Below are 17,927 nucleotides of genomic sequence, written 5' to 3' on the forward strand. Positions count from 1 at the left end.
GCCCAACTGGAAGGGAAACCTATCTATGCTCTCTTCAAAGGCAGACTTCATTGATAAAAAATAGTATTTTGCTGGTCTGCCACTGCCTTGATTACTGGTTTGTTGGTGTTATGGTGTGACGTTGGTGAATCCAACCCTTTAAAACACCAAAGTCACACAACACAAACTGATGGAGGCAGTGGCAGCGAAGCTGTCAGTGGAGCTTGGCTTTGAAGAGAGCAAAGAAGAAGACATACTTTATTAATCCCCAAAGGGAAATTAATTTTTTTCTATCTGTTGTCATATATACACACAGGCCCCTAATACACACAGATGCACAAACAGGACCTATACATGCATTGAATGGGGAGATGTGGGGGGGCTGGCTTGGACTGGCGCCCCAGGCAGTTCAGGGTTTAGTGCCTAGCTCCAGGGCAGCTTGGCGGTGCCCAGGAGGCGATCTGGCACCTCTCCAGCTACCAGTCCACGCTCCATGCTTGGTCCGTGAGGGGACTTGAGTTGGCGATTTCCAAGCGAAGTCCCTATGGACTGAGCTACTGCCGCCCCAAGCATGAATGGTTTTACTTTTAGTTCAGTTCAGTTGTAAAAGGCTGTCTGTTTGGAGACTTGAATTCTGCTGCACACGTTGTTTGAGAGTTTGTAAATGGATGTTTTGCTGTTGTTAAATGCCGTGACTTTAATTCATCAGGAATATTCTTCATTTTTGGATTCTTCGTTCAATGCAGTCTTGAGTAAAACATTTTCTTAAGTCTAAAGTAACACAGGGTGAGTAATTGATAAACACATACTCATTTATTTGGTACTTCTTTAAAGCTATGATCTATTTCAGAATAAAAATGTATGATGACTCCGCAGCTCCCCTCAGCTTTATAGTGACTTTCAGCTCTTTGTTTAACTGCTCATCCCAAAACTTTGTTTTGTTGTTCTGGTTCACTCTCACTGCTCTCATAGTGTTGTTTTTTGGCCGTAGCAGGCAGCTGTTTTCAGCAGATGAAGCTCTAAAACCACTGACCACTACCTGCTCAGCAACAATCAGCAGAAACACAGTTAGCCACTAGCTCTATGTATATTATTTAAAATATGGCCAAAAATAAACCCTTTGCACTTTTGGGGGCGGCAGTAGCCCAGCCCACAGGGACTTTGGTTGGGAACCGGAAGGCCGCCGACTCAAGTCCTCATACAGGCCATGCATAGATTGTGGACTGATAGCTGGAGAGGTGCCTGTTCACCTCCTAGGCGCTGCTGAGGTGCCCTTGAGCAAGGCACAGAACCCCAAATTGCTCGGGGCACCTGTCCATCAGCAGCCCCTTGCTCTGATATCGCTCCATTTATTGCATGTACAGGTCCTGTTTGTGCATGTGGTTCAGTATTATTTCGGGCCTGTGTGTATATGACAACAGAGTGAAAAAAAATGAATTTCCCCTCAGGGATTAATAAAGTAAATTATATCTTTTTCTTCTTCACTGAAAAACTGGGGCTTTTTTCTGCTCAAGGATTTTGTCTTCAACTCTTAGCTTTCAAACATCAGAGGGTAAGTTTTAAAAAACAAATAGCTCATTTATAGTGGAGGGAGGGTCTGGCATTTTCCACCAGTCACTCAGGGAGGCTCAAGGAAGAATATTTGTAGCTTCAGGTAGGGTAAAAAAACACAACAACATAAAAAAAATACCAAAGTCACACTCCATCCACCTCCTCCTCTGATAAGTAAAGAACAGTCCCTTAGCACTGTCTTAGCACTGTTTATGGAGTTAGCACCGTTAGCTGCTAGCTAAGCCACCCTATGTTCAGGACCAAACCCAAACAACTCATAGCTCTGAAATTCAGGCTATGTTTCGTTTTGAAAAAAGTTCCGCGTTTAGACGACAAAGTTTTGATAACAATCGCGTCACACGGGTTGCAAAAATGACCAAAAACGCTGCAGTATACATGCCAGGCCAGTAGTTGGCGGTGTGACGCTTATGTTTCCTTCTACAGAGAGGCAATGTATAAACACACAAAATGGCAACCGCACAAACATTTGTCTGGACGGATGACGAGGTGGAGTTGTTACAGTAAATCTACACTATAATGGGGAAGCGTTGATAAATTCAACAGGGTGAGCAGCACAAGCAGAGCTCGGGAGTGCGCCATTGTTGTTATGATGGCCGACTTTCTCGCGCATGCCTAGTGACTGGAAGCGTAATGCGCATGTGCGAAAAGTCTCCGTTTTCAGAGGAGCAGCATATTGCAAGTTTACATGACAATGGAGATGGTGCCATTTCCAAAAAATTGCACACTGGAACCTGTTTTCAAAATGTTGCGTTTTCAGGCCCCCAAAACACCGCTGTTGTGTAAATGCAACTAAAGTTTACCTTTTTCATTTGAAATCATTGTATAAACAGGACCTCATTTAGAGCTCCTCTCAGTAAAAGCACAGTGGTATTATGAGAAAAATATTGTTTTGTTAGATTACTATTATGGATACATCCAATGTGTAAGCAGCATTTTAATATTGTAGCTGATTATAAGTGTTGTGCGTTTTCCTCTGAAATGTAGTGGAGATGTGTGAAGTATCAGTAAACTGAATACTGAAGTAACATTAAGTACCTAAAAATTGTGTTGGAGTGTAGTACTTGGGTAAATGTACTTAGTTAGTTTCCATTACTGCGATACACATCTTACTGTACATGTATTTGTTTATGAATGTCCTTACAAGATGAGCATTAACGAGTATAATCAGCCGAGTGTTTTGTAGAACAAATGTCTTTCATCTGATTCAAGCTTTGCTTCCAGGGATTAGAAACAAAATCCAGACTTCCTCTGTTTTCCCCTCCACACATTCAGACGCTGACTGCTTGTGCGAGAGAAAGTCTGTTTTTTAAAAGTATTTGAGAAATACAGATGATTTTACGGCACATAAATTTCAAGGTGACCATGATCGATGTTATGGTAGCTGTTTGCAAAGATTATTGATTCTGAGAGTAGAGTACTCTGTGCCTTGTTTTCACCAAATGATCTCAGTAAATCTTGTGTTTCATCGGGGACGACAGTCAGTTAAGGCACACTGCAGGACATAGTGTCTGTAGTCTCTGGAAGGTGTGATTGAGTCCTTGAGAGCTCCTTGGATAGACTGACATGGCAATTGCTCCTCTGTCGACATGCCCTCCGTATTCATGTTCGCTGCCCTGGCTATCGATGTTTATTTTAGACCAGCGATGTGTCATGAATGGCTCCATCCACAAGGCTGATGAATAAACTCTTAAGTCTGTGGTATTTATGTGACGTTGCTTTCCCTCCGAGTGCAAACATTGTGAAGACAGATTAGTTCTGCTGCTGTGGGTAAAGAAGATTAGCAGAGATTATTAACAAACATGTTGGATTAAATAGACAGTATCACTCCCCTTCTACACAGACATCCCAACCGCATAGTTAAAACAGAACTTGCTGTTCAACCGCTCAAACCAGCAGCGTGGTTAAAACATCATGTCTCAGCACGGTAGCAGTCATCGCAGGGATTGGACGCAGAGCTGCCTGGATTTAATCGTCTCGGTCCCAATTAAAGTCAGATTTACTGACATCAGTCACAGTTCATCACAGTGATTATGCTCAAGCTGTTCGGTGAGAGATGATACAGAGTTTATGGGAACTGCCACTAATTGGAGGTCTTCACTCTCTCACTTTGTGTCCACTCATTAATATTTTACATTGGAATAGATTACAAATATTTCCCATATCTGCATAATCACATTTATACCATATATATATTTTAAAACACAGCTGAAAATAATGTATTCATGCTTCCCTCCATACACTGAAAATTACTGCATCAAAACTGACCCAATTTGGGTGCTGCTGGGTTATTTACTCAAACTAAAATATGGTATAACTGCATGTACGTTGGCTATTTTTAAACTTACAGTTGTTATTCCCTTCTAGTTGTTAATAATATGTATATCCTTTGCACTTTTAAATATCATATGCACAGGGACCGCTCACCCTAAAACCAACCCTACATATTTTTCCTCTTACCCGCAGTACTGTTTATCAGTCTAGGCTGTTTTGGTGAGTCTCAGAGTGTTGGAGATATCGGTCATAGAGATGTCTGCCTTCTCTTAAATATAATAGAACTAGATGACACTCAGCTTGTGGTGGTCAAAGCACCAAAAAGTACATTTGAAAAACTCAACAGCAATGTCTCTTTCCAGAAATCATGACCTGGTTACTCAAGATAAACCACAGACCTAGGAACTATTTTCTTTCTACCGAGCTACACCTGCCAACAGTATGACCGCACAGTAGGAAGCGTGCATCTACTCAAGGAAGAGAGGCTCGTGTTGTGACAGTGAGAGATGAACACATTAATGCTAACCTTACAGCTCAGCCCAGGAGGATGTCATTAAACATTAAAGGGATAGTTCAGGGTTTTTGAATCTGGGCTGTATGAGGAACTTAAATATAGTCAATGTATTATGCTCAGTAGATGGCTGTCAGTGTGCTTCCTGTTTGCAGAAACAGACGGGACTAGCACACCAGGAGCTCAGCAATACACTGATGTGAAGGGGGGTTAATACCAGTTAAAAAAAAAAATCATTAGTTGGTTTTCTTACATTTCTTACATTTTCTCAGATGTAAAACTTTTTATGGAAGACACGACAAATACTAGCAATGAAAACTTTTGATTATGACGGCGACGACGAAGTGCCGTTCACTGTGGTGACAAGAAGATAACTTTATGAACCAGAGTATAGCGATGAAGACATTTTGCAGAGTGAGTTTGAAGAGGCTTAAAGACAGAGGGAGAGGAAGCTTCAATGGAAACTGAAGGCCCAGAGTGAGCAGAAGCTGACTGTGAACTGTAAATGCCTGCTCATGGACCCAGAGACCCTGTGTGTATAGAGCTACTGCTGCCATGAGTTGGATTTGTAGCAATGCAAATACAGGATCTTTCTGAATCAGAGGATGCCAGCACTTCAGTGTACAATCATTGCATCACCAACCATCCAGAGTTCCCTGCCTCACTGAATGTTGGTGTCTTGCGGACCTTCTTCAATTTGCCAAAGATAAATTGTAAAAAAACAACACCCAGGCCAGAAGGGCCTAATGAGGATTTGTCGTCAAAGTAAGGTTTTGTCTTTCAGTACTATTGTATAATGACTGATGCAGATATCTAACTGTATACGACTTGTATGATGGGAAATAACAGCACATTGCTTTTATGGCGGTGGTTTTACATAATTCTCTGGGGAGAAATGTTCACTGCAAACACAAAGTTGTCTCAGGCTTGCAGGTGGAGTGTTTATGTTCATATTGAGTGAAACTAGCCACAGCTGTTGAAGATCAATGTCAATCAACAGAACACAGTGAAATGTATGTGATGACTGGGACAGTCTGGAAAAACACAAGCATGCACCCTCTTCGAAATATTGGTATTTACAAAAGTACATTTTTTTTATGTCCAATCTTACAAAGGCATTTTCTGACCTAAACAGCATACCTGTGGAGTAATACAGCAGTGGCAGCACAATAACACCAAAGTTTTACAGCTGATGAAAATATCCTCAGTATAGCATCCACTAACATCCAGGCTCTTTTTTTGGGTGGTTAAAATATGTTTCGGTGTGTGTTAACCCCCAATCACAGCAATGTATGCTGAGCTTCTGGGGTGCTAGTCCTGTCTGTTTCTGCAAACAGGGAGCGCACCAATAGCCATCTACTGAAGTCTCGTCCATGAGTAGATGCACTCTTCCTTCTGTGCAGTGATACACTTGGTAAGTGTAGCTGGGTAGAAAGAGAATAGTTCCTACATGAAACTGCTCACAACAAGGTCTGTGGATTATCTTGAGTAATCAGGTCATGATTTCTGGAAAGAGACATTGCTGTTGAGGTTTTTTTTTATGTATTTTTTGGCACTTTGAGAACCACAAGCTGAGTGCCATCTAGTTCCATTATGTTGGAGAGAAGGCAGACATCTCTACGGCCGATATCTCAACACTCTGCAACTCACACCAAAAACAATCTATACTGATAAAAAAGCTCTAAAGGCAAGAGGAAAAATATGTATTTTCAATTTTGGGATGAACTGTCCCTGTGCACAAATTTGAGGTATCTGTACTAAACTGAAGTATTTCCATTAAACAATACTTTAAACTTATACTAAATTTCAGATGGAAATATTGCACTATTTACTCAATTTATTTGACAGCTATAGTTACTAGTTAAAAAGTTTTAACTGCTTTTTCTTGCATTAAATTAGAGTTAATATTTTAAAGTTTGGACGGACAAACCAAGTCATTTGAAGATGTCACTTTGAGCTCTGGGTCAACATGATGGCCATTTGTCCCTATTGTCTTGCATCTTACAAACGACAATATAAATTGATCAAGAGAATAACCAGCAAATGAATCCATAGTGAAAATAGTCATTAGTTGCAGCGCTTTTAAAAAAAGTTAAAAATAGCTCCACCTTTAACCAAGAGTAAAATGTACACATTAACGTATAAATCGTAATAATCCAACAGCATATTGTAACATAGCATATAGATAGTGTATCATTAGATGGGCCCCATTTCTCTGCAATGAATACCTGATACTTAAAGTACATTTTACTGAAAATACATATGTACTTTAACTTAAATTACATTTTTAAAGCAGGACTTTTACAACAACTAGATTGGCGACAGTTTTATGTTCAGACCTGAGCTTGTTGTGTGTAACATTCGATCGAAATAACCACTTTGGGAAAATAACCCAACAGTTTTAGATATTTTAGTTGATTGAAATTAAACCAGTATCCAAAGAGAAGACCACCACCTATGAGCTGTGGACTTACACTGTGTATCTGATTTTCAGATAATGTTATCTGGGGTTATAAATAAACATATTGATTCCCTCACTTAAGCAATTTTCGTCCATCTGAACAAAAGGAAGTCAATATGCTCCCTTGCAGGGACATGATAAGAATGGATCATTTAAGCATACATCTCTAATGGTATTGTTCTTTTCCTGAATGGCTCCACTCTGTATTGTATTGCGGTTGCTCAAGGCCTGTCAGGTATTTTCTCTGTGGTGTGGTAGATGAGGCAGTATCTTTGATTTTGTATTCATAGGTTCTTCACATGACAGAAACGTGCATTTGCTGAGAAAGTGGCGATTAAAAATAACCTAAAAACAGCACTTTTAACACCTGTATATTTTAAGGCCTGGCCTGTAGCTATGATAAATGTGCTGGTGTTATATGCACACTTAATGTAGGTGAAGCCGAGTAAAACATTTCAGTTCTTTACCTTCACATACAAATGCAGTATTATTATTAAATGCATATAGGGTTCCCAAGACTTATTTAAAACCAGGATGCTAACACATTTCCATAACCTCATACTGAATTTTTTTTTTATGACTGCACTAAAGTGATGCCGCAGTGAAACAACTTTTACAGATCCCCATGGCACTGAAAGTATATTTTACTGTGTAGACTAAAACTTGAAGAATGGATAAAGATTTTTTCTCTAAAAGTGGGAATTTAACTTATGGGCAGCAGGAGGGGGTTTCAGGGAAGGTATTTTAAGTGATAGTGTGTAGTCCTTACAGCAGACATTTAATTTTCTCATGTTTTTTTTAATTGCTGCACCCTCGACGACCCATTCATATCTTATGCCCCTCCGGGAGGGTCAGGATTTAGACTTTGGAAAGCAGTGCTGTAAAGAACCAAACCAGCAGTGAAGATGTTTGTTGTTTAATTGCAGTTTAATAGGAGAGATGTGTTGCACCTCGAGATCTCACATGGCAGTGTCCAGTGCCATCTAGTGGTCATAAGACGGTAATAAACAGTAGTGGTACGGCTCTGTGTTTTGGGGGAACTCGTTATTTTATAGTAGTCCCTCAGGAAAATTACTTTTTATTCAGCCACTGAAGGAACAAAAAGGAACCATATGAGTTTACAGAGCCATTATGATAACTGCACTGGAAGAAACTGCAGCATCTCTGGGTGATTTATAAATGAAGGCCATTAGAGTTACATTTGGCACATAATGTAATAATATCATATATAAAACAACCATTAAAATACCAAATGTTGATCTGTGTAGCAAAGGTCCAAAGAGTCCAACAACCTCCTCCAAAGTAGAGAATAATTGTTATCAGTAATACCCCATATACTGTACGTCCTGCTCTAAAGGCTGTGCAGTGTCATCGCTCTCCATCCACTAAAATAAAATCAAAGTCAGCAAGTTCATCCATCTGTTTCATGTGCTATTTTATCACACTGGCTCATTTGAAGTTGTGCTGTCTCTTCACTAGTCCTCATCTCCACAGCCTCACTCTGCCTCCGCTCCTCGTCCAGTTTCTTGTAGTTGTAGTAATGCATGATGAAGAAAAATATGCCAGGCACCAGCATAAACACTCCGCAGGCGTAGTACATGTATTTGTAATCCCCGAAAATATCAACCAGGGCTCCTGAAAGAAAAGACGCACACATCATTGGTCACTGTTTTATAATATAATATATTTTGTCTATTCATTTTTAATCTCAAATTAAAAAATATAGGTCTTCAAAGTTCACAAACCTGAAAGTGGAGGTCCAAGAAGCACCGGTGCGCACTCGATAATGGTGACAAGTCCAACTGCACTGGAGAAGCGATGAGCTCCAACAAGGTCCATCAGAACTTCAAAGAGAAGTGCAGACAGCATCCCAAACGCCAACCCAAAGAAGACAGCATAAACAACCAGACCTGCATATCCAGGTAACAGTGGGCATATGAGATGGCACACACCGTTGTATGAAACTGCAAAACTGAAAAAGTATTGGATCCTCGGCCGAATCCACTTGGTGTTACCAATCAGGCCGGTTGCTGGTCTGATAAACATGTCCACCAGAGCAAAAATAGAGAGCAGGAAAGCTGCTGAATATTCATCAATCCCTTGATGTTTGGCATACGGAGCAAGAAAGACCACAGGCGCGAAAAACCCAAAGAACATGACCACATTACCAATGAGATAAATGAGGAAGCCTCGGTGTTTGAAAAGTGTGAGATCTATGAATTTGGCCAAGCAGCCCTGACTCCTGCTCTCATCTTGGCTTCCCTCAGTCAGAAAATTAGCTGACTGTGCACTGGGGTCTGAAGTAGCAGCTGCCTCAGCGGTCTCCCCATTACACTCTGGCTGCTCAGTCTTTGGTAAGGGGTGGGCATTTTTGTTGACTGGTCTCATCAAAGCACCAGCTACACAGCAGTGCAAAACAATGGCTCCCAGGATGAGGAAGCTCCCTCTCCAGCCAAAAGAATCAAACAGAAACTGATTGAGGGGAGCCAGAGTGAAGAGAACAACTGGACTGCCTGTCATGGCGAGCCCATTTGCCAGTGGCCTTTTGACCTGGAAGTAGGTACCTATGATCGTCAGGGACGGCTGTAGGTTGAAGGCGAGGCCAAAACCTGTTGAAATAATAAAATGGTTCATTTACATCCCATTAAAAATAGATTTTGTGACCATATGAGTATACAACAAAACTTGTGAAGCTGGTGTCTCAATAAAAAATGAAATTTAAAGACAGATAAAGAAACACTGAAGCATGTGGACACTGAGCTTAAAGGGACAGTTCACCCCAACATCAAAAATACATCTTTTTCCTCTTACCTGTAGTGCTGTTTATTAATCTACTTTAAGTGTAAGTTGACAAGTGTTGGAGATATCAGCCATAGACATGCTAGTCTCTTACACACGCTGGCTGACTCTTGTCGTATGTGGACATTCTCATAGGAAAGTTGTAATAGAACTAGCGCTGGCTCCCAGTGATATGATTGGATCCAAATCCGTGTACTTCCGTACTTCCTCGACCAACGGCTGATTAGGTTTTTTTTTTTTTTTAAAGATTATTTTTTCTGGCTTTTTTGCCTTTAATGTACAGGACAGAGTGAAATGGGGTGAGAGAGAGAGTGGGGGGTGACATGCAGTAAATGGTTGCAAGCCGGACTCGAACCTGAGACCACTGCGTCGAGGCATCGCCTCTGTACATGGGGCACCGGCACTATCCACACACTACCGACGCCCCCGGCTGATTAGCTTTGCCTTACACCCGCCTACACTGGAATTACTGTTCCCCAGTGCCGAAAAAACCCGACAAATATCCACACGTTTCTTCGGTGTAGTAGCCTGAGCCATGACTGACTACATTACAAATTTACATCACAGTACTACACACCGGTAACCTGCTCTCTGTGTTTCTGGTACGTCTCTGTTACATATAACACACGTGCCGTACCTATGGCAACACCGTTGCGTGGTCTGGATATCCCCGCCCATTTCTATTACAAAACGAAAACGAATGTCCCCAGACTCCCATTCCAAAGTAAGGGAGGCTGGTCACGCGAGACTATAGACATGCCTGCCTTCTGTCAAATAAAACAGAGCTAGATGGCACTCAGTTCGTGGTGCTCAAAGCACCAAAACAATTAAAAAAAAAAAGCATTTGAAAAACTCAATGGCAATGTACCTTTCCAGAAATCATGATATGGTTACTCAGGATAATCCAGGAACTGTTGTCTTTCTACTGAAACACATCCACCAACCGGATCACTGTGCAGAAGGAAGTGTGCATCTACTGCTAGCTCACCTAGCACCACTGAGCTAGCTAACACTAAAAGCCTTTGCACACTCAGTGTGTTTTTTTGTCTGACATTGTCGCACATCTAAAAGCAAATACACATTGTAGCAATCATGTTTGCACACTGAGGCAGAAACTTTCCTCTGTCATCACATTTTTCGAAAGAGGTTTGATTTTTTGCATCCGTCAGAGCCTTTAGAGATGTTTGACCAAGAATCAGTGAAGAACATGCGACAGCGGGACACATCCATGACAAGACAGAGGAAGGGGGCGCACAGAATCATTTCATAACTCAGATAGCTCATGTTCAACAGGTCAGATAGTAATATTCAGGTGAATAATGATGAAGAAAAGGAGGATGAGGACAGCTCCACCCCTTCATGCAGCTGCGGTGCTAAATGCCAGACACAGGGAGGGAGTGGAGACAGCCAGATAGGTAACTCCAGTGGAGAGAGGTAATGAGAGACAAAGGAGGAAATGTGTCTTTTACTTTTTGTCACGTGTTGCAAATTTTCTCAATGAATAGAGCAATAAAATGCATCGGAATCAGCATGCAAGGTTTCTGTGCACATAATTTTTTTTCGGATGACGGATTAAAAACGCGCATCCGAAAAGAAACACGAGAGGGACCCAAGTTGAATGGTGAGGTTACAGGGAGGTGGAGGATTTAAAGTACTTAGGCTCAACAGTCCAGAGCAACGGAGAGTGTAAAAAAAGAGGTGAGGAAACGTGTGCAAGCAGGTTGGAACGGGTGGAGAAAAGTGTCAGGTGTGATGTGTGATAGAAGAGTACCAGCAAGATTAAAAGGAAAGGTGTACACGACAGTGGTGAGCGTGGTGTTGTTTGGTTTGGAGACAGTAGCACTGAGGAAAAGACAGGAGGCAGAGATGAAGATGTTGAGGTTCTCTTTGGGGGTGTCGAGGATGGATAGGATCAGGAATGAGTACGTCAGAGGGACAGCTCATGTTAGATGTTTTGGAGATAAAGTCAGAGAAGCCAGACTGAGATGGTTTGGACATGTTCAGAGGAGGGATAGTGGATATATCGGTAGAAGGATGACGAGGCAACAGGCCTAGAGGAAGACCAGAGAGGAGATTTATGGATGTAGTGAAAGAGGACATGAAGTCAGTTGGTGTGAGAGAAGAGGGTGCAGAGGGTAGGGTTAGATGGAGGCAGATGATTCGCTGTGGCCGAAAGAAGAAGAAGATTCGAAAAAAAAAAAAAAAAAACTCAGTGTGCAAAGACCTTAAAGCTCAGCTGAGGAGGACGCCATTAATGTTTACATCTTACGCTGTCACAAGCATTGGCCTCTTGTCCATGAGTAGATGCACACTTCCTTCTGCGCTGTGATACGATTGGCGGGTTTAGTTCGGTAGAAAGAAAATAGTTCCTACATGAAACTGCTCACAAGAAGGTCTGTGGATTATCCTGAGTAATAGAGTAGTAAGAGTAGTAAACTAATTCATTTTTAGGAAATAATTTAAAGATGCTGCCTTGGCTTTTAGAAAATAATTTTTTTTACCTACTTTCTTTTCACTTACTTTACTTTTTTCACTATATTGTGACATTTTATAGACCAAACTGTTAACAGATAAATTGATAAAATTAGTAATAAGCAATGAAAATAATTGTTAGTTGCATCCCTAACTCAGATTTACTCTTAATATTATTTTATTTCATGTCCACAGTGGTTCAGTATCTTTAATTCATTGATAAAACCTGGCACGTACAGGTATTTTCTGTGCTGCAGTAGGTTGGGGAAGATTACTAGCTTAAAGTTTAAAGTCTGAGAGGTTTGTTTACTTGCTGGTATCAGCGTGATCATGTGGTGTGTCTGGGGCAAATGCAGGCATTGGGGGATTTTCTTAATGCACCCGATTTACTGAGCCATAGTAAAAAAAATTAGGTCCAGTCAAGTCTCAGTGTTGCTTTGATGGCACCATTTTCACAGGGCACAGTTGTTCCATTGTGTTTTGAGAACATATTCACACATTGCACAAGCTCACCCTAGTTAACCCCACACAGGCCCAGACGACACTAGTGGACTGACCCTGTTAATCAAAAAACTCCCGCATCCCCCTGCATCAGCCAGTCACAGCCGGGCAACATAAAGCAATCATTACAAAGAACAACAGCAACTTTTCTCATAATATCTAATATGATTGCTAATGACAAGTTTTTTTTTACCTCCAATTACTCCAACACAAAGATACAGATGCACGATAGTCCTGCCAAAAGAAGCAAGCACCATGCCAGCGCTAACCAGGAGCCCTCCAACCATGACCACAGGTCTGCTGCCATACCGGTTGACAAGTATGCTGCTCAAAGGTCCTGCACAGAAGAGAGAAATTCCTTGGTACAATCTTTCACTAACAGTATACAGCAGTGACACTATATATGTTTTAGATTAATCAAGAACAAAAAATTGATGACACAATTTCTTTGCACAGTCAAAATGTTGATAGAATATGCTGTGTGAGAATATGTGATGTTCACTGACCTCCTGCATACATCGAAGCGAGCATGACTGAGGACAGCCATGCAATCTCACTGTAGGAAACTGAAAAATATTCCTGAATCTCCTTGAAGTAGATGGTGAGGGACTTGGGAAAAGCATATGAGAATCCTATGGAGATGAAAGCACCAAAGACGACCGCCCAGCCCCAGCCTCCATCTGGTGGTTTGTAGCCGAGTTTGGTTGCTGCTGCAGGGGGCATGTTCGGTTCACTGGCTGGCTAATGGGTACAGGTAAAAAGAAGTGAACAGAGTAAAAACAACTGTACATTTCAAACTGAATGCTCACATGATGCAGACCCTGAAACACACATTCTACAAATCACAAGAGCTCACCTCTGCACAATCCTTGAATGCGTATTGGCCAGGCTACGAACCCTGCTGTTGTACCAGGCTGTGGCTGCCTCAGAAAGACCCTGCTCTAAGGCCTTTGATCTCATCACGTGCTCTTGCACCACAAACACAAGTGACCATATACAGAGAAAGCAGCAGCCCTCCTGGAGACAACATTTATTTTGTTTGCATTCATCCACAACAGGAGCCCCTTGTGCCTCAGCCACAGATGTGCCCTTGACCTGCCTTTGCTGAACACTAACAAAATAAGCTGTCTTTTATCTGAATTAAAATGATGAGGTGCTCAAATTTAATTAATGTGGGTACCCATTTAGCTCAGAGTATAACCCAGAGTTGTGTTTCAGCTGTTTCTAAAGAATGATGAAAAACACTCTGCAAGAAATTACCCCAAAATTAATTAATCTTTAGTACATGAGGGCATGTTGGAATATCACTAAGCTAATACACTTACAGATGCTCATTTAAGTTATCTCTCTCCAATGTACCAATTAAAAGAGGCTATAAATCAGGGTGAGTTCAGCTTTTTATCCCCAGTTACTTCCGGCTTATTAAAAGCAGCAGAGTGAGACGTCTTGCACTGTAGTGCAGCCACGCAGCCACGCAGCCACCACGCCCCCCTCAGACATGCTCGTGCTCTACGGTCAGCTGCCACTACTAAATCACTGATTTACAAGTTTGAATGAATGTAATTTTATCTTACCGAATAGGCGGATGTGAAGGACGCAGATAATATTACAGGTTTCTGTTGAGCGTTTGTTCTGAACACCGTCTGCAGGGTGACCTCTGTGTGTGTTACTCAACCTCTTGTGTAACGATGTTGGCTGGTAACGTTAGCTAGTGTTTGCTGCACAAACAGGTACTGTAAACTAACTTACAGGAGCTAGCTAAGCTGTTTGTTCAGCCGGGGACTCGCCCATTTATTTAGCTATTTCGCCGCTGTGGTGGGTTCAGTGTGTTTGGAGATGTTCTCCAGAGTGAGTGGAATTTCGGGTTTGACCAGATTGCCCAGTCGGGTAAACTCAACGGTACCCGCCTTCTGTAGACATCAGCATCGGACCCTCAGCTCTGAGGCTGCAGGCGTCAAGGTAATTTTCTCCCTTTGTTGCTATCTCACAGTCTGCTCATAAACTCTTGGCTTAATTAAAGGTTAATTGGCTTAATGACTCGATAGTTTGGCAATGTGCTACAACCATTCATGAGTGAAGGTTACAGTAGCTTAAGCTAACAGTGTTGCTATCATTTAAAGGGGCTTTGTTTTGTCACTTTCCAGTGATAAACACAGTTTTGCAGCCATGTCTGCCTACCACCAATAATCTATCGGGTTATTTTATCTATGAAAAGTAGCATAATTCAAACTGTATGCTTTCTAGTAGCTGTAGTCAATGAACGTGGGGTTAATTCCTGCAGTTGGCCAAGCTAGCGTTACAGCAACGTTAGCACTTTGAATGGTGAGTCCGCTGCCAAGTCTATTTGTACGCTAGCCAAAGATGTCCGCCACAGAAAGACCCCCCACTCTGTCGATATTATACAACAAAAGTATTTAAATTAGTGTATTGTCTCGTTTGTTAATACAAAAGTCAAACTGAGTGGTTCGTCTGTCTGTAATAAAATACTCTCTAATGTACCGCACGTGCAGTTTCGTTCACTTCTATAACGGTTAACTTAATGAATCAAAGTTCCGCGTGCACGCACTTTCATTCAGCAGCTAACCGTTAGCTTAGTCGCAGTCCAGTAATGGCCAACAGTTAACCAGCAGATAAATATCTAGTTTTCGAGTTAACTTTGACGCAAACATCACCTCAGTGTGCGTGAAGCTTGTATCTGGAGCACCGGAGTCTGAAGGGTCGAGCAGCAGTAGCAACAGCAGCAGCAGCGTTTCCACTCCTGTGAAACTTTAATTTTAACTTCAGCCCAGCTGCAAAAGTTGAGTGTGGTCAGTGTTGTATGTGTGTGAGGGGGGGTGTCACGGTGACCCCGTCATCAGATACCCCCTTTCTCAGCCTGGCTTTAAATGTCAGCCGGCAGTAGCTAAAATACGTGGAAAAAATATGTTGCACTATTTAGTATTACTAAATATAATGCAGCTTTTGAATGTCTAAAGCAGAATCTAGCCCCAAACTATGACGTACTATCTCACAGTTAAATTTGGCTAAAGTCTTGTTTTGACGTAATAATTTTGGACTTTCTGCGTTTAAAAAAAATGTATTTTTTCTTTGTTTTCATCCTTAAGAAATTTTTTATCTTTTTTTTTCCGTAGTGGAAATGTTTTAAGTTATTTGCAGTTGTCTTACAAACAAACAAAAAGGCAAAAAAAAAACCCAGTAATCTTAAGTACTGATTAAATTAATTTTGTTGCACATGTAATACTTTATGAAACAAAGGGCTGTAATGTTCATGTACTCACATTTTCATTCAGAAATTTTTCTTGATTTTAATTTTGGATTTAAAAAAAAAAAAAAAAAGTATTAGTGTAATAATATGTTATCCACATGTCAGTGTGGTTTTTCTCTGGGTTCTCCGGCTTCCTCTCACAACCCAAAGACATGCACATTAGCTTATTTGGTTACTCTAAATTGCCCGTAGGTGTGAATATATGTGTCATCCCTGTGATAGTTTGGCAACCTGTCCAGGGTGCATCCTGCCTCTCGCCCAATTACAGCTGGGAAAGGTTCCAGCACACCTGCAACCCTGCACTAGAATAAGCAGTTACGGAAAATGATTGAATGAATGATACAAAACAATATAACTTATGTTTAGAATAATTTCAGATGTCTGTCAGTTATATTATTTTGTTGAGCTTCAGGGGTGTTCAGTGTTCACAGCGTTATATATTGATCACCTTCGATAGAGCATTGGTTGTCTAGAAAAGTAGTAGTGGGACCTCCTCACAGCAAACCTGGTTTTAACACTTGTTGTACCACATTCGAGCAGACCTAGACAGGATAACTTGAGCACTTGATTGAATTAAATATTCTGGGTTGAAACTGAAAACAGAAGATAACAGTGTTGTTATCACTGTGTCCCTGCTTTGTTTCAGGTGCTGTATGATGGGCTTTGTCCCATATGTGTGACGGAAATCAAGTTCCTCCAGTTTCTGCAGAGGAACCGACCTGGGAAAGTAGATTTTATTGATATCGCCCTGCCAGGCTATGATGGAAAGAAATACAAGGATGTCAGCTACGAGATGGCCATGGAGGAAATGCATGTGATTGATGACCGAGGCGAGGTAAATTTAAATCACTCCGACTTTACTGGGACTGTGATATTCTGTATGGAAAGTTGCCATTTAGAGAATGTTGCAGACTAGCCTATATGTAGTGTGAAGCCAGTGGGCTAACCTCCTGTGTATTGGCAGGTTCACCGTGGGGTCCCAGCGTTTGCAGTCATGTACAGCGCAGTGGGCCTCGGCTGGTTGGGTCGCCTTATGATGTGGTCACCTCTGAGACCGTACATGGACAAGTCCTATGCCATCTTTGCCAGGAATCGCTTAAAGTGGACCGGACGTGGGGATGAGTGCACCTCAGGACGCTGTGAAAAGAAAACACAATGACTCTTTCCACAGAGAAAATAAAGTATGTTTAATAAGTTAATTTACTGTCAAGAACTGGATTACTAGCACATGATTTGTCCAGTTTAAGCATCAGTTTATCATGAACCTGTCAGGTTTAAAGACTGTTCTTAGCTAAAGGGAAACACTGTCTGCCTTAATAAATGTGTATATTTTGAAGCCAAATTTTGATGCAGATTTTCTTCTAAGACTAGGTTTGGTTTAACACACGTCAGTGAAATTGGTGAAAAGAAAGAAAACATCCACTAAGATTGATCCAGAAATGCAAATAGAGATATTGATATTGTAAGATGAAAGCAAAACAAGGTTTTCAGTGTATTGAACTTGGCCTGAATATTAAATATTGATGCATGTTTAGCATTTAGCATCCAAAGAAATACAACCAACAAGTACAGGCAATTTAAAAAACATTTAAAAACAGCTAATAACACAAATTTCTCAGGAATTTCTTTTATATTTGCATCAATAACTCACGCTGAGATTCTCATCATCTGGAGCTCTGAGCTTTGTAACTCCTAACCATAACAAACAACGGTGCAGAGAGGAAACTTTACAGCAAAAGACAGAGAGTAATGGTGTGCTGTATACAAGGCTGTCACACTATGACAAATATACAGAACAGAGAAAATCACTGAAGCAAAATGCAGCCAATTTCCTGTCGCACACAGCGTCTCAGATTGAGGTTCATTCAAAAGGAGATAGACAACCAAACTGTCAGGGAGCTGCCACTAGATGTCACCGTAAGTCTAGAATAATATCAGCCATGAGTGCAAAATTGCTCCTCAGGGCTTGTGTTGTGTTGCAGTCATGATTATTTGCTAGATCATGATTAAAGTTGCCTTGTAGCAGATATAAACAGAAATGATGGGTGACATCAATATCTAGTGTTTCTCACAATAAAGGGAACTTGAAAAACCAA

General features: G+C 41.2%; 2 protein-coding genes across 4 annotated transcripts; one reads left to right on the top strand and one right to left on the bottom strand.

Moving 5' to 3' along the window:
- Window positions 1-7,694: 7,694 nt before the first annotated feature.
- Window positions 7,695-15,396, bottom strand: slc16a7 (solute carrier family 16 member 7). Of its 3 annotated transcripts, none has more exons than XM_050065254.1 (5): window positions 15,239-15,396; window positions 13,073-13,307; window positions 12,760-12,903; window positions 8,540-9,403; window positions 7,695-8,429 (listed from the first exon to the last, which is right to left on the bottom strand). In XM_050065254.1, exons 2-5 carry the CDS (start codon window positions 13,287-13,289, stop codon window positions 8,206-8,208), a joined length of 1,449 nt encoding a protein of 482 aa, XP_049921211.1. In that variant the 5' UTR covers window positions 13,290-13,307; window positions 15,239-15,396; the 3' UTR covers window positions 7,695-8,205. The 3 variants fall into 3 exon arrangements, with proteins under 3 accessions (XP_049921211.1, XP_049921212.1, XP_049921209.1); XM_050065255.1 differs by lacking the exon at window positions 15,239-15,396 and adding an exon at window positions 14,141-14,281; XM_050065252.1 differs by lacking the exon at window positions 15,239-15,396 and adding an exon at window positions 13,423-13,583.
- On the top strand, window positions 14,392-17,927 carry LOC126402916 (uncharacterized). Its single transcript, XM_050065268.1, has 3 exons — window positions 14,392-14,525; window positions 16,478-16,666; window positions 16,796-17,927. Exons 1-3 carry the CDS (start codon window positions 14,403-14,405, stop codon window positions 16,988-16,990), a joined length of 507 nt encoding a protein of 168 aa, XP_049921225.1. The 5' UTR covers window positions 14,392-14,402; the 3' UTR covers window positions 16,991-17,927.

Source organism: Epinephelus moara, chromosome 16, assembly GCF_006386435.1.
Source record: "Epinephelus moara isolate mb chromosome 16, YSFRI_EMoa_1.0, whole genome shotgun sequence".
Taxonomy (NCBI): domain Eukaryota; kingdom Metazoa; phylum Chordata; class Actinopteri; order Perciformes; family Serranidae; genus Epinephelus; species Epinephelus moara.

What these genes read in the sequence shown, in the direction of transcription:
- slc16a7 (XM_050065254.1), bottom strand. Translation starts at nt 13,289, where the DNA reads ATGCCCCCTGCAGCAGCAACCAAACTCGGCTACAAACCACCAGATGGA. An exon ending in CGCTTCGATGTATGCAGGAG is followed by an intron (nt 12,904 to 13,072) that starts GTCAGTGAACAT and finishes TCTTCTGTGCAG; the next exon opens with GACCTTTGAGCAGCATACTT. An exon ending in TCTTGGACCTCCACTTTCAG is followed by an intron (nt 8,430 to 8,539) that starts GTTTGTGAACTT and finishes CTTTTCTTTCAG; the next exon opens with GAGCCCTGGTTGATATTTTC.
- LOC126402916 (XM_050065268.1), top strand. Translation starts at nt 14,403, where the DNA reads ATGTTCTCCAGAGTGAGTGGAATTTCGGGTTTGACCAGATTGCCCAGT. An exon ending in CTGAGGCTGCAGGCGTCAAG is followed by an intron (nt 14,526 to 16,477) that starts GTAATTTTCTCC and finishes GCTTTGTTTCAG; the next exon opens with GTGCTGTATGATGGGCTTTG. An exon ending in TGATTGATGACCGAGGCGAG is followed by an intron (nt 16,667 to 16,795) that starts GTAAATTTAAAT and finishes GTGTATTGGCAG; the next exon opens with GTTCACCGTGGGGTCCCAGC.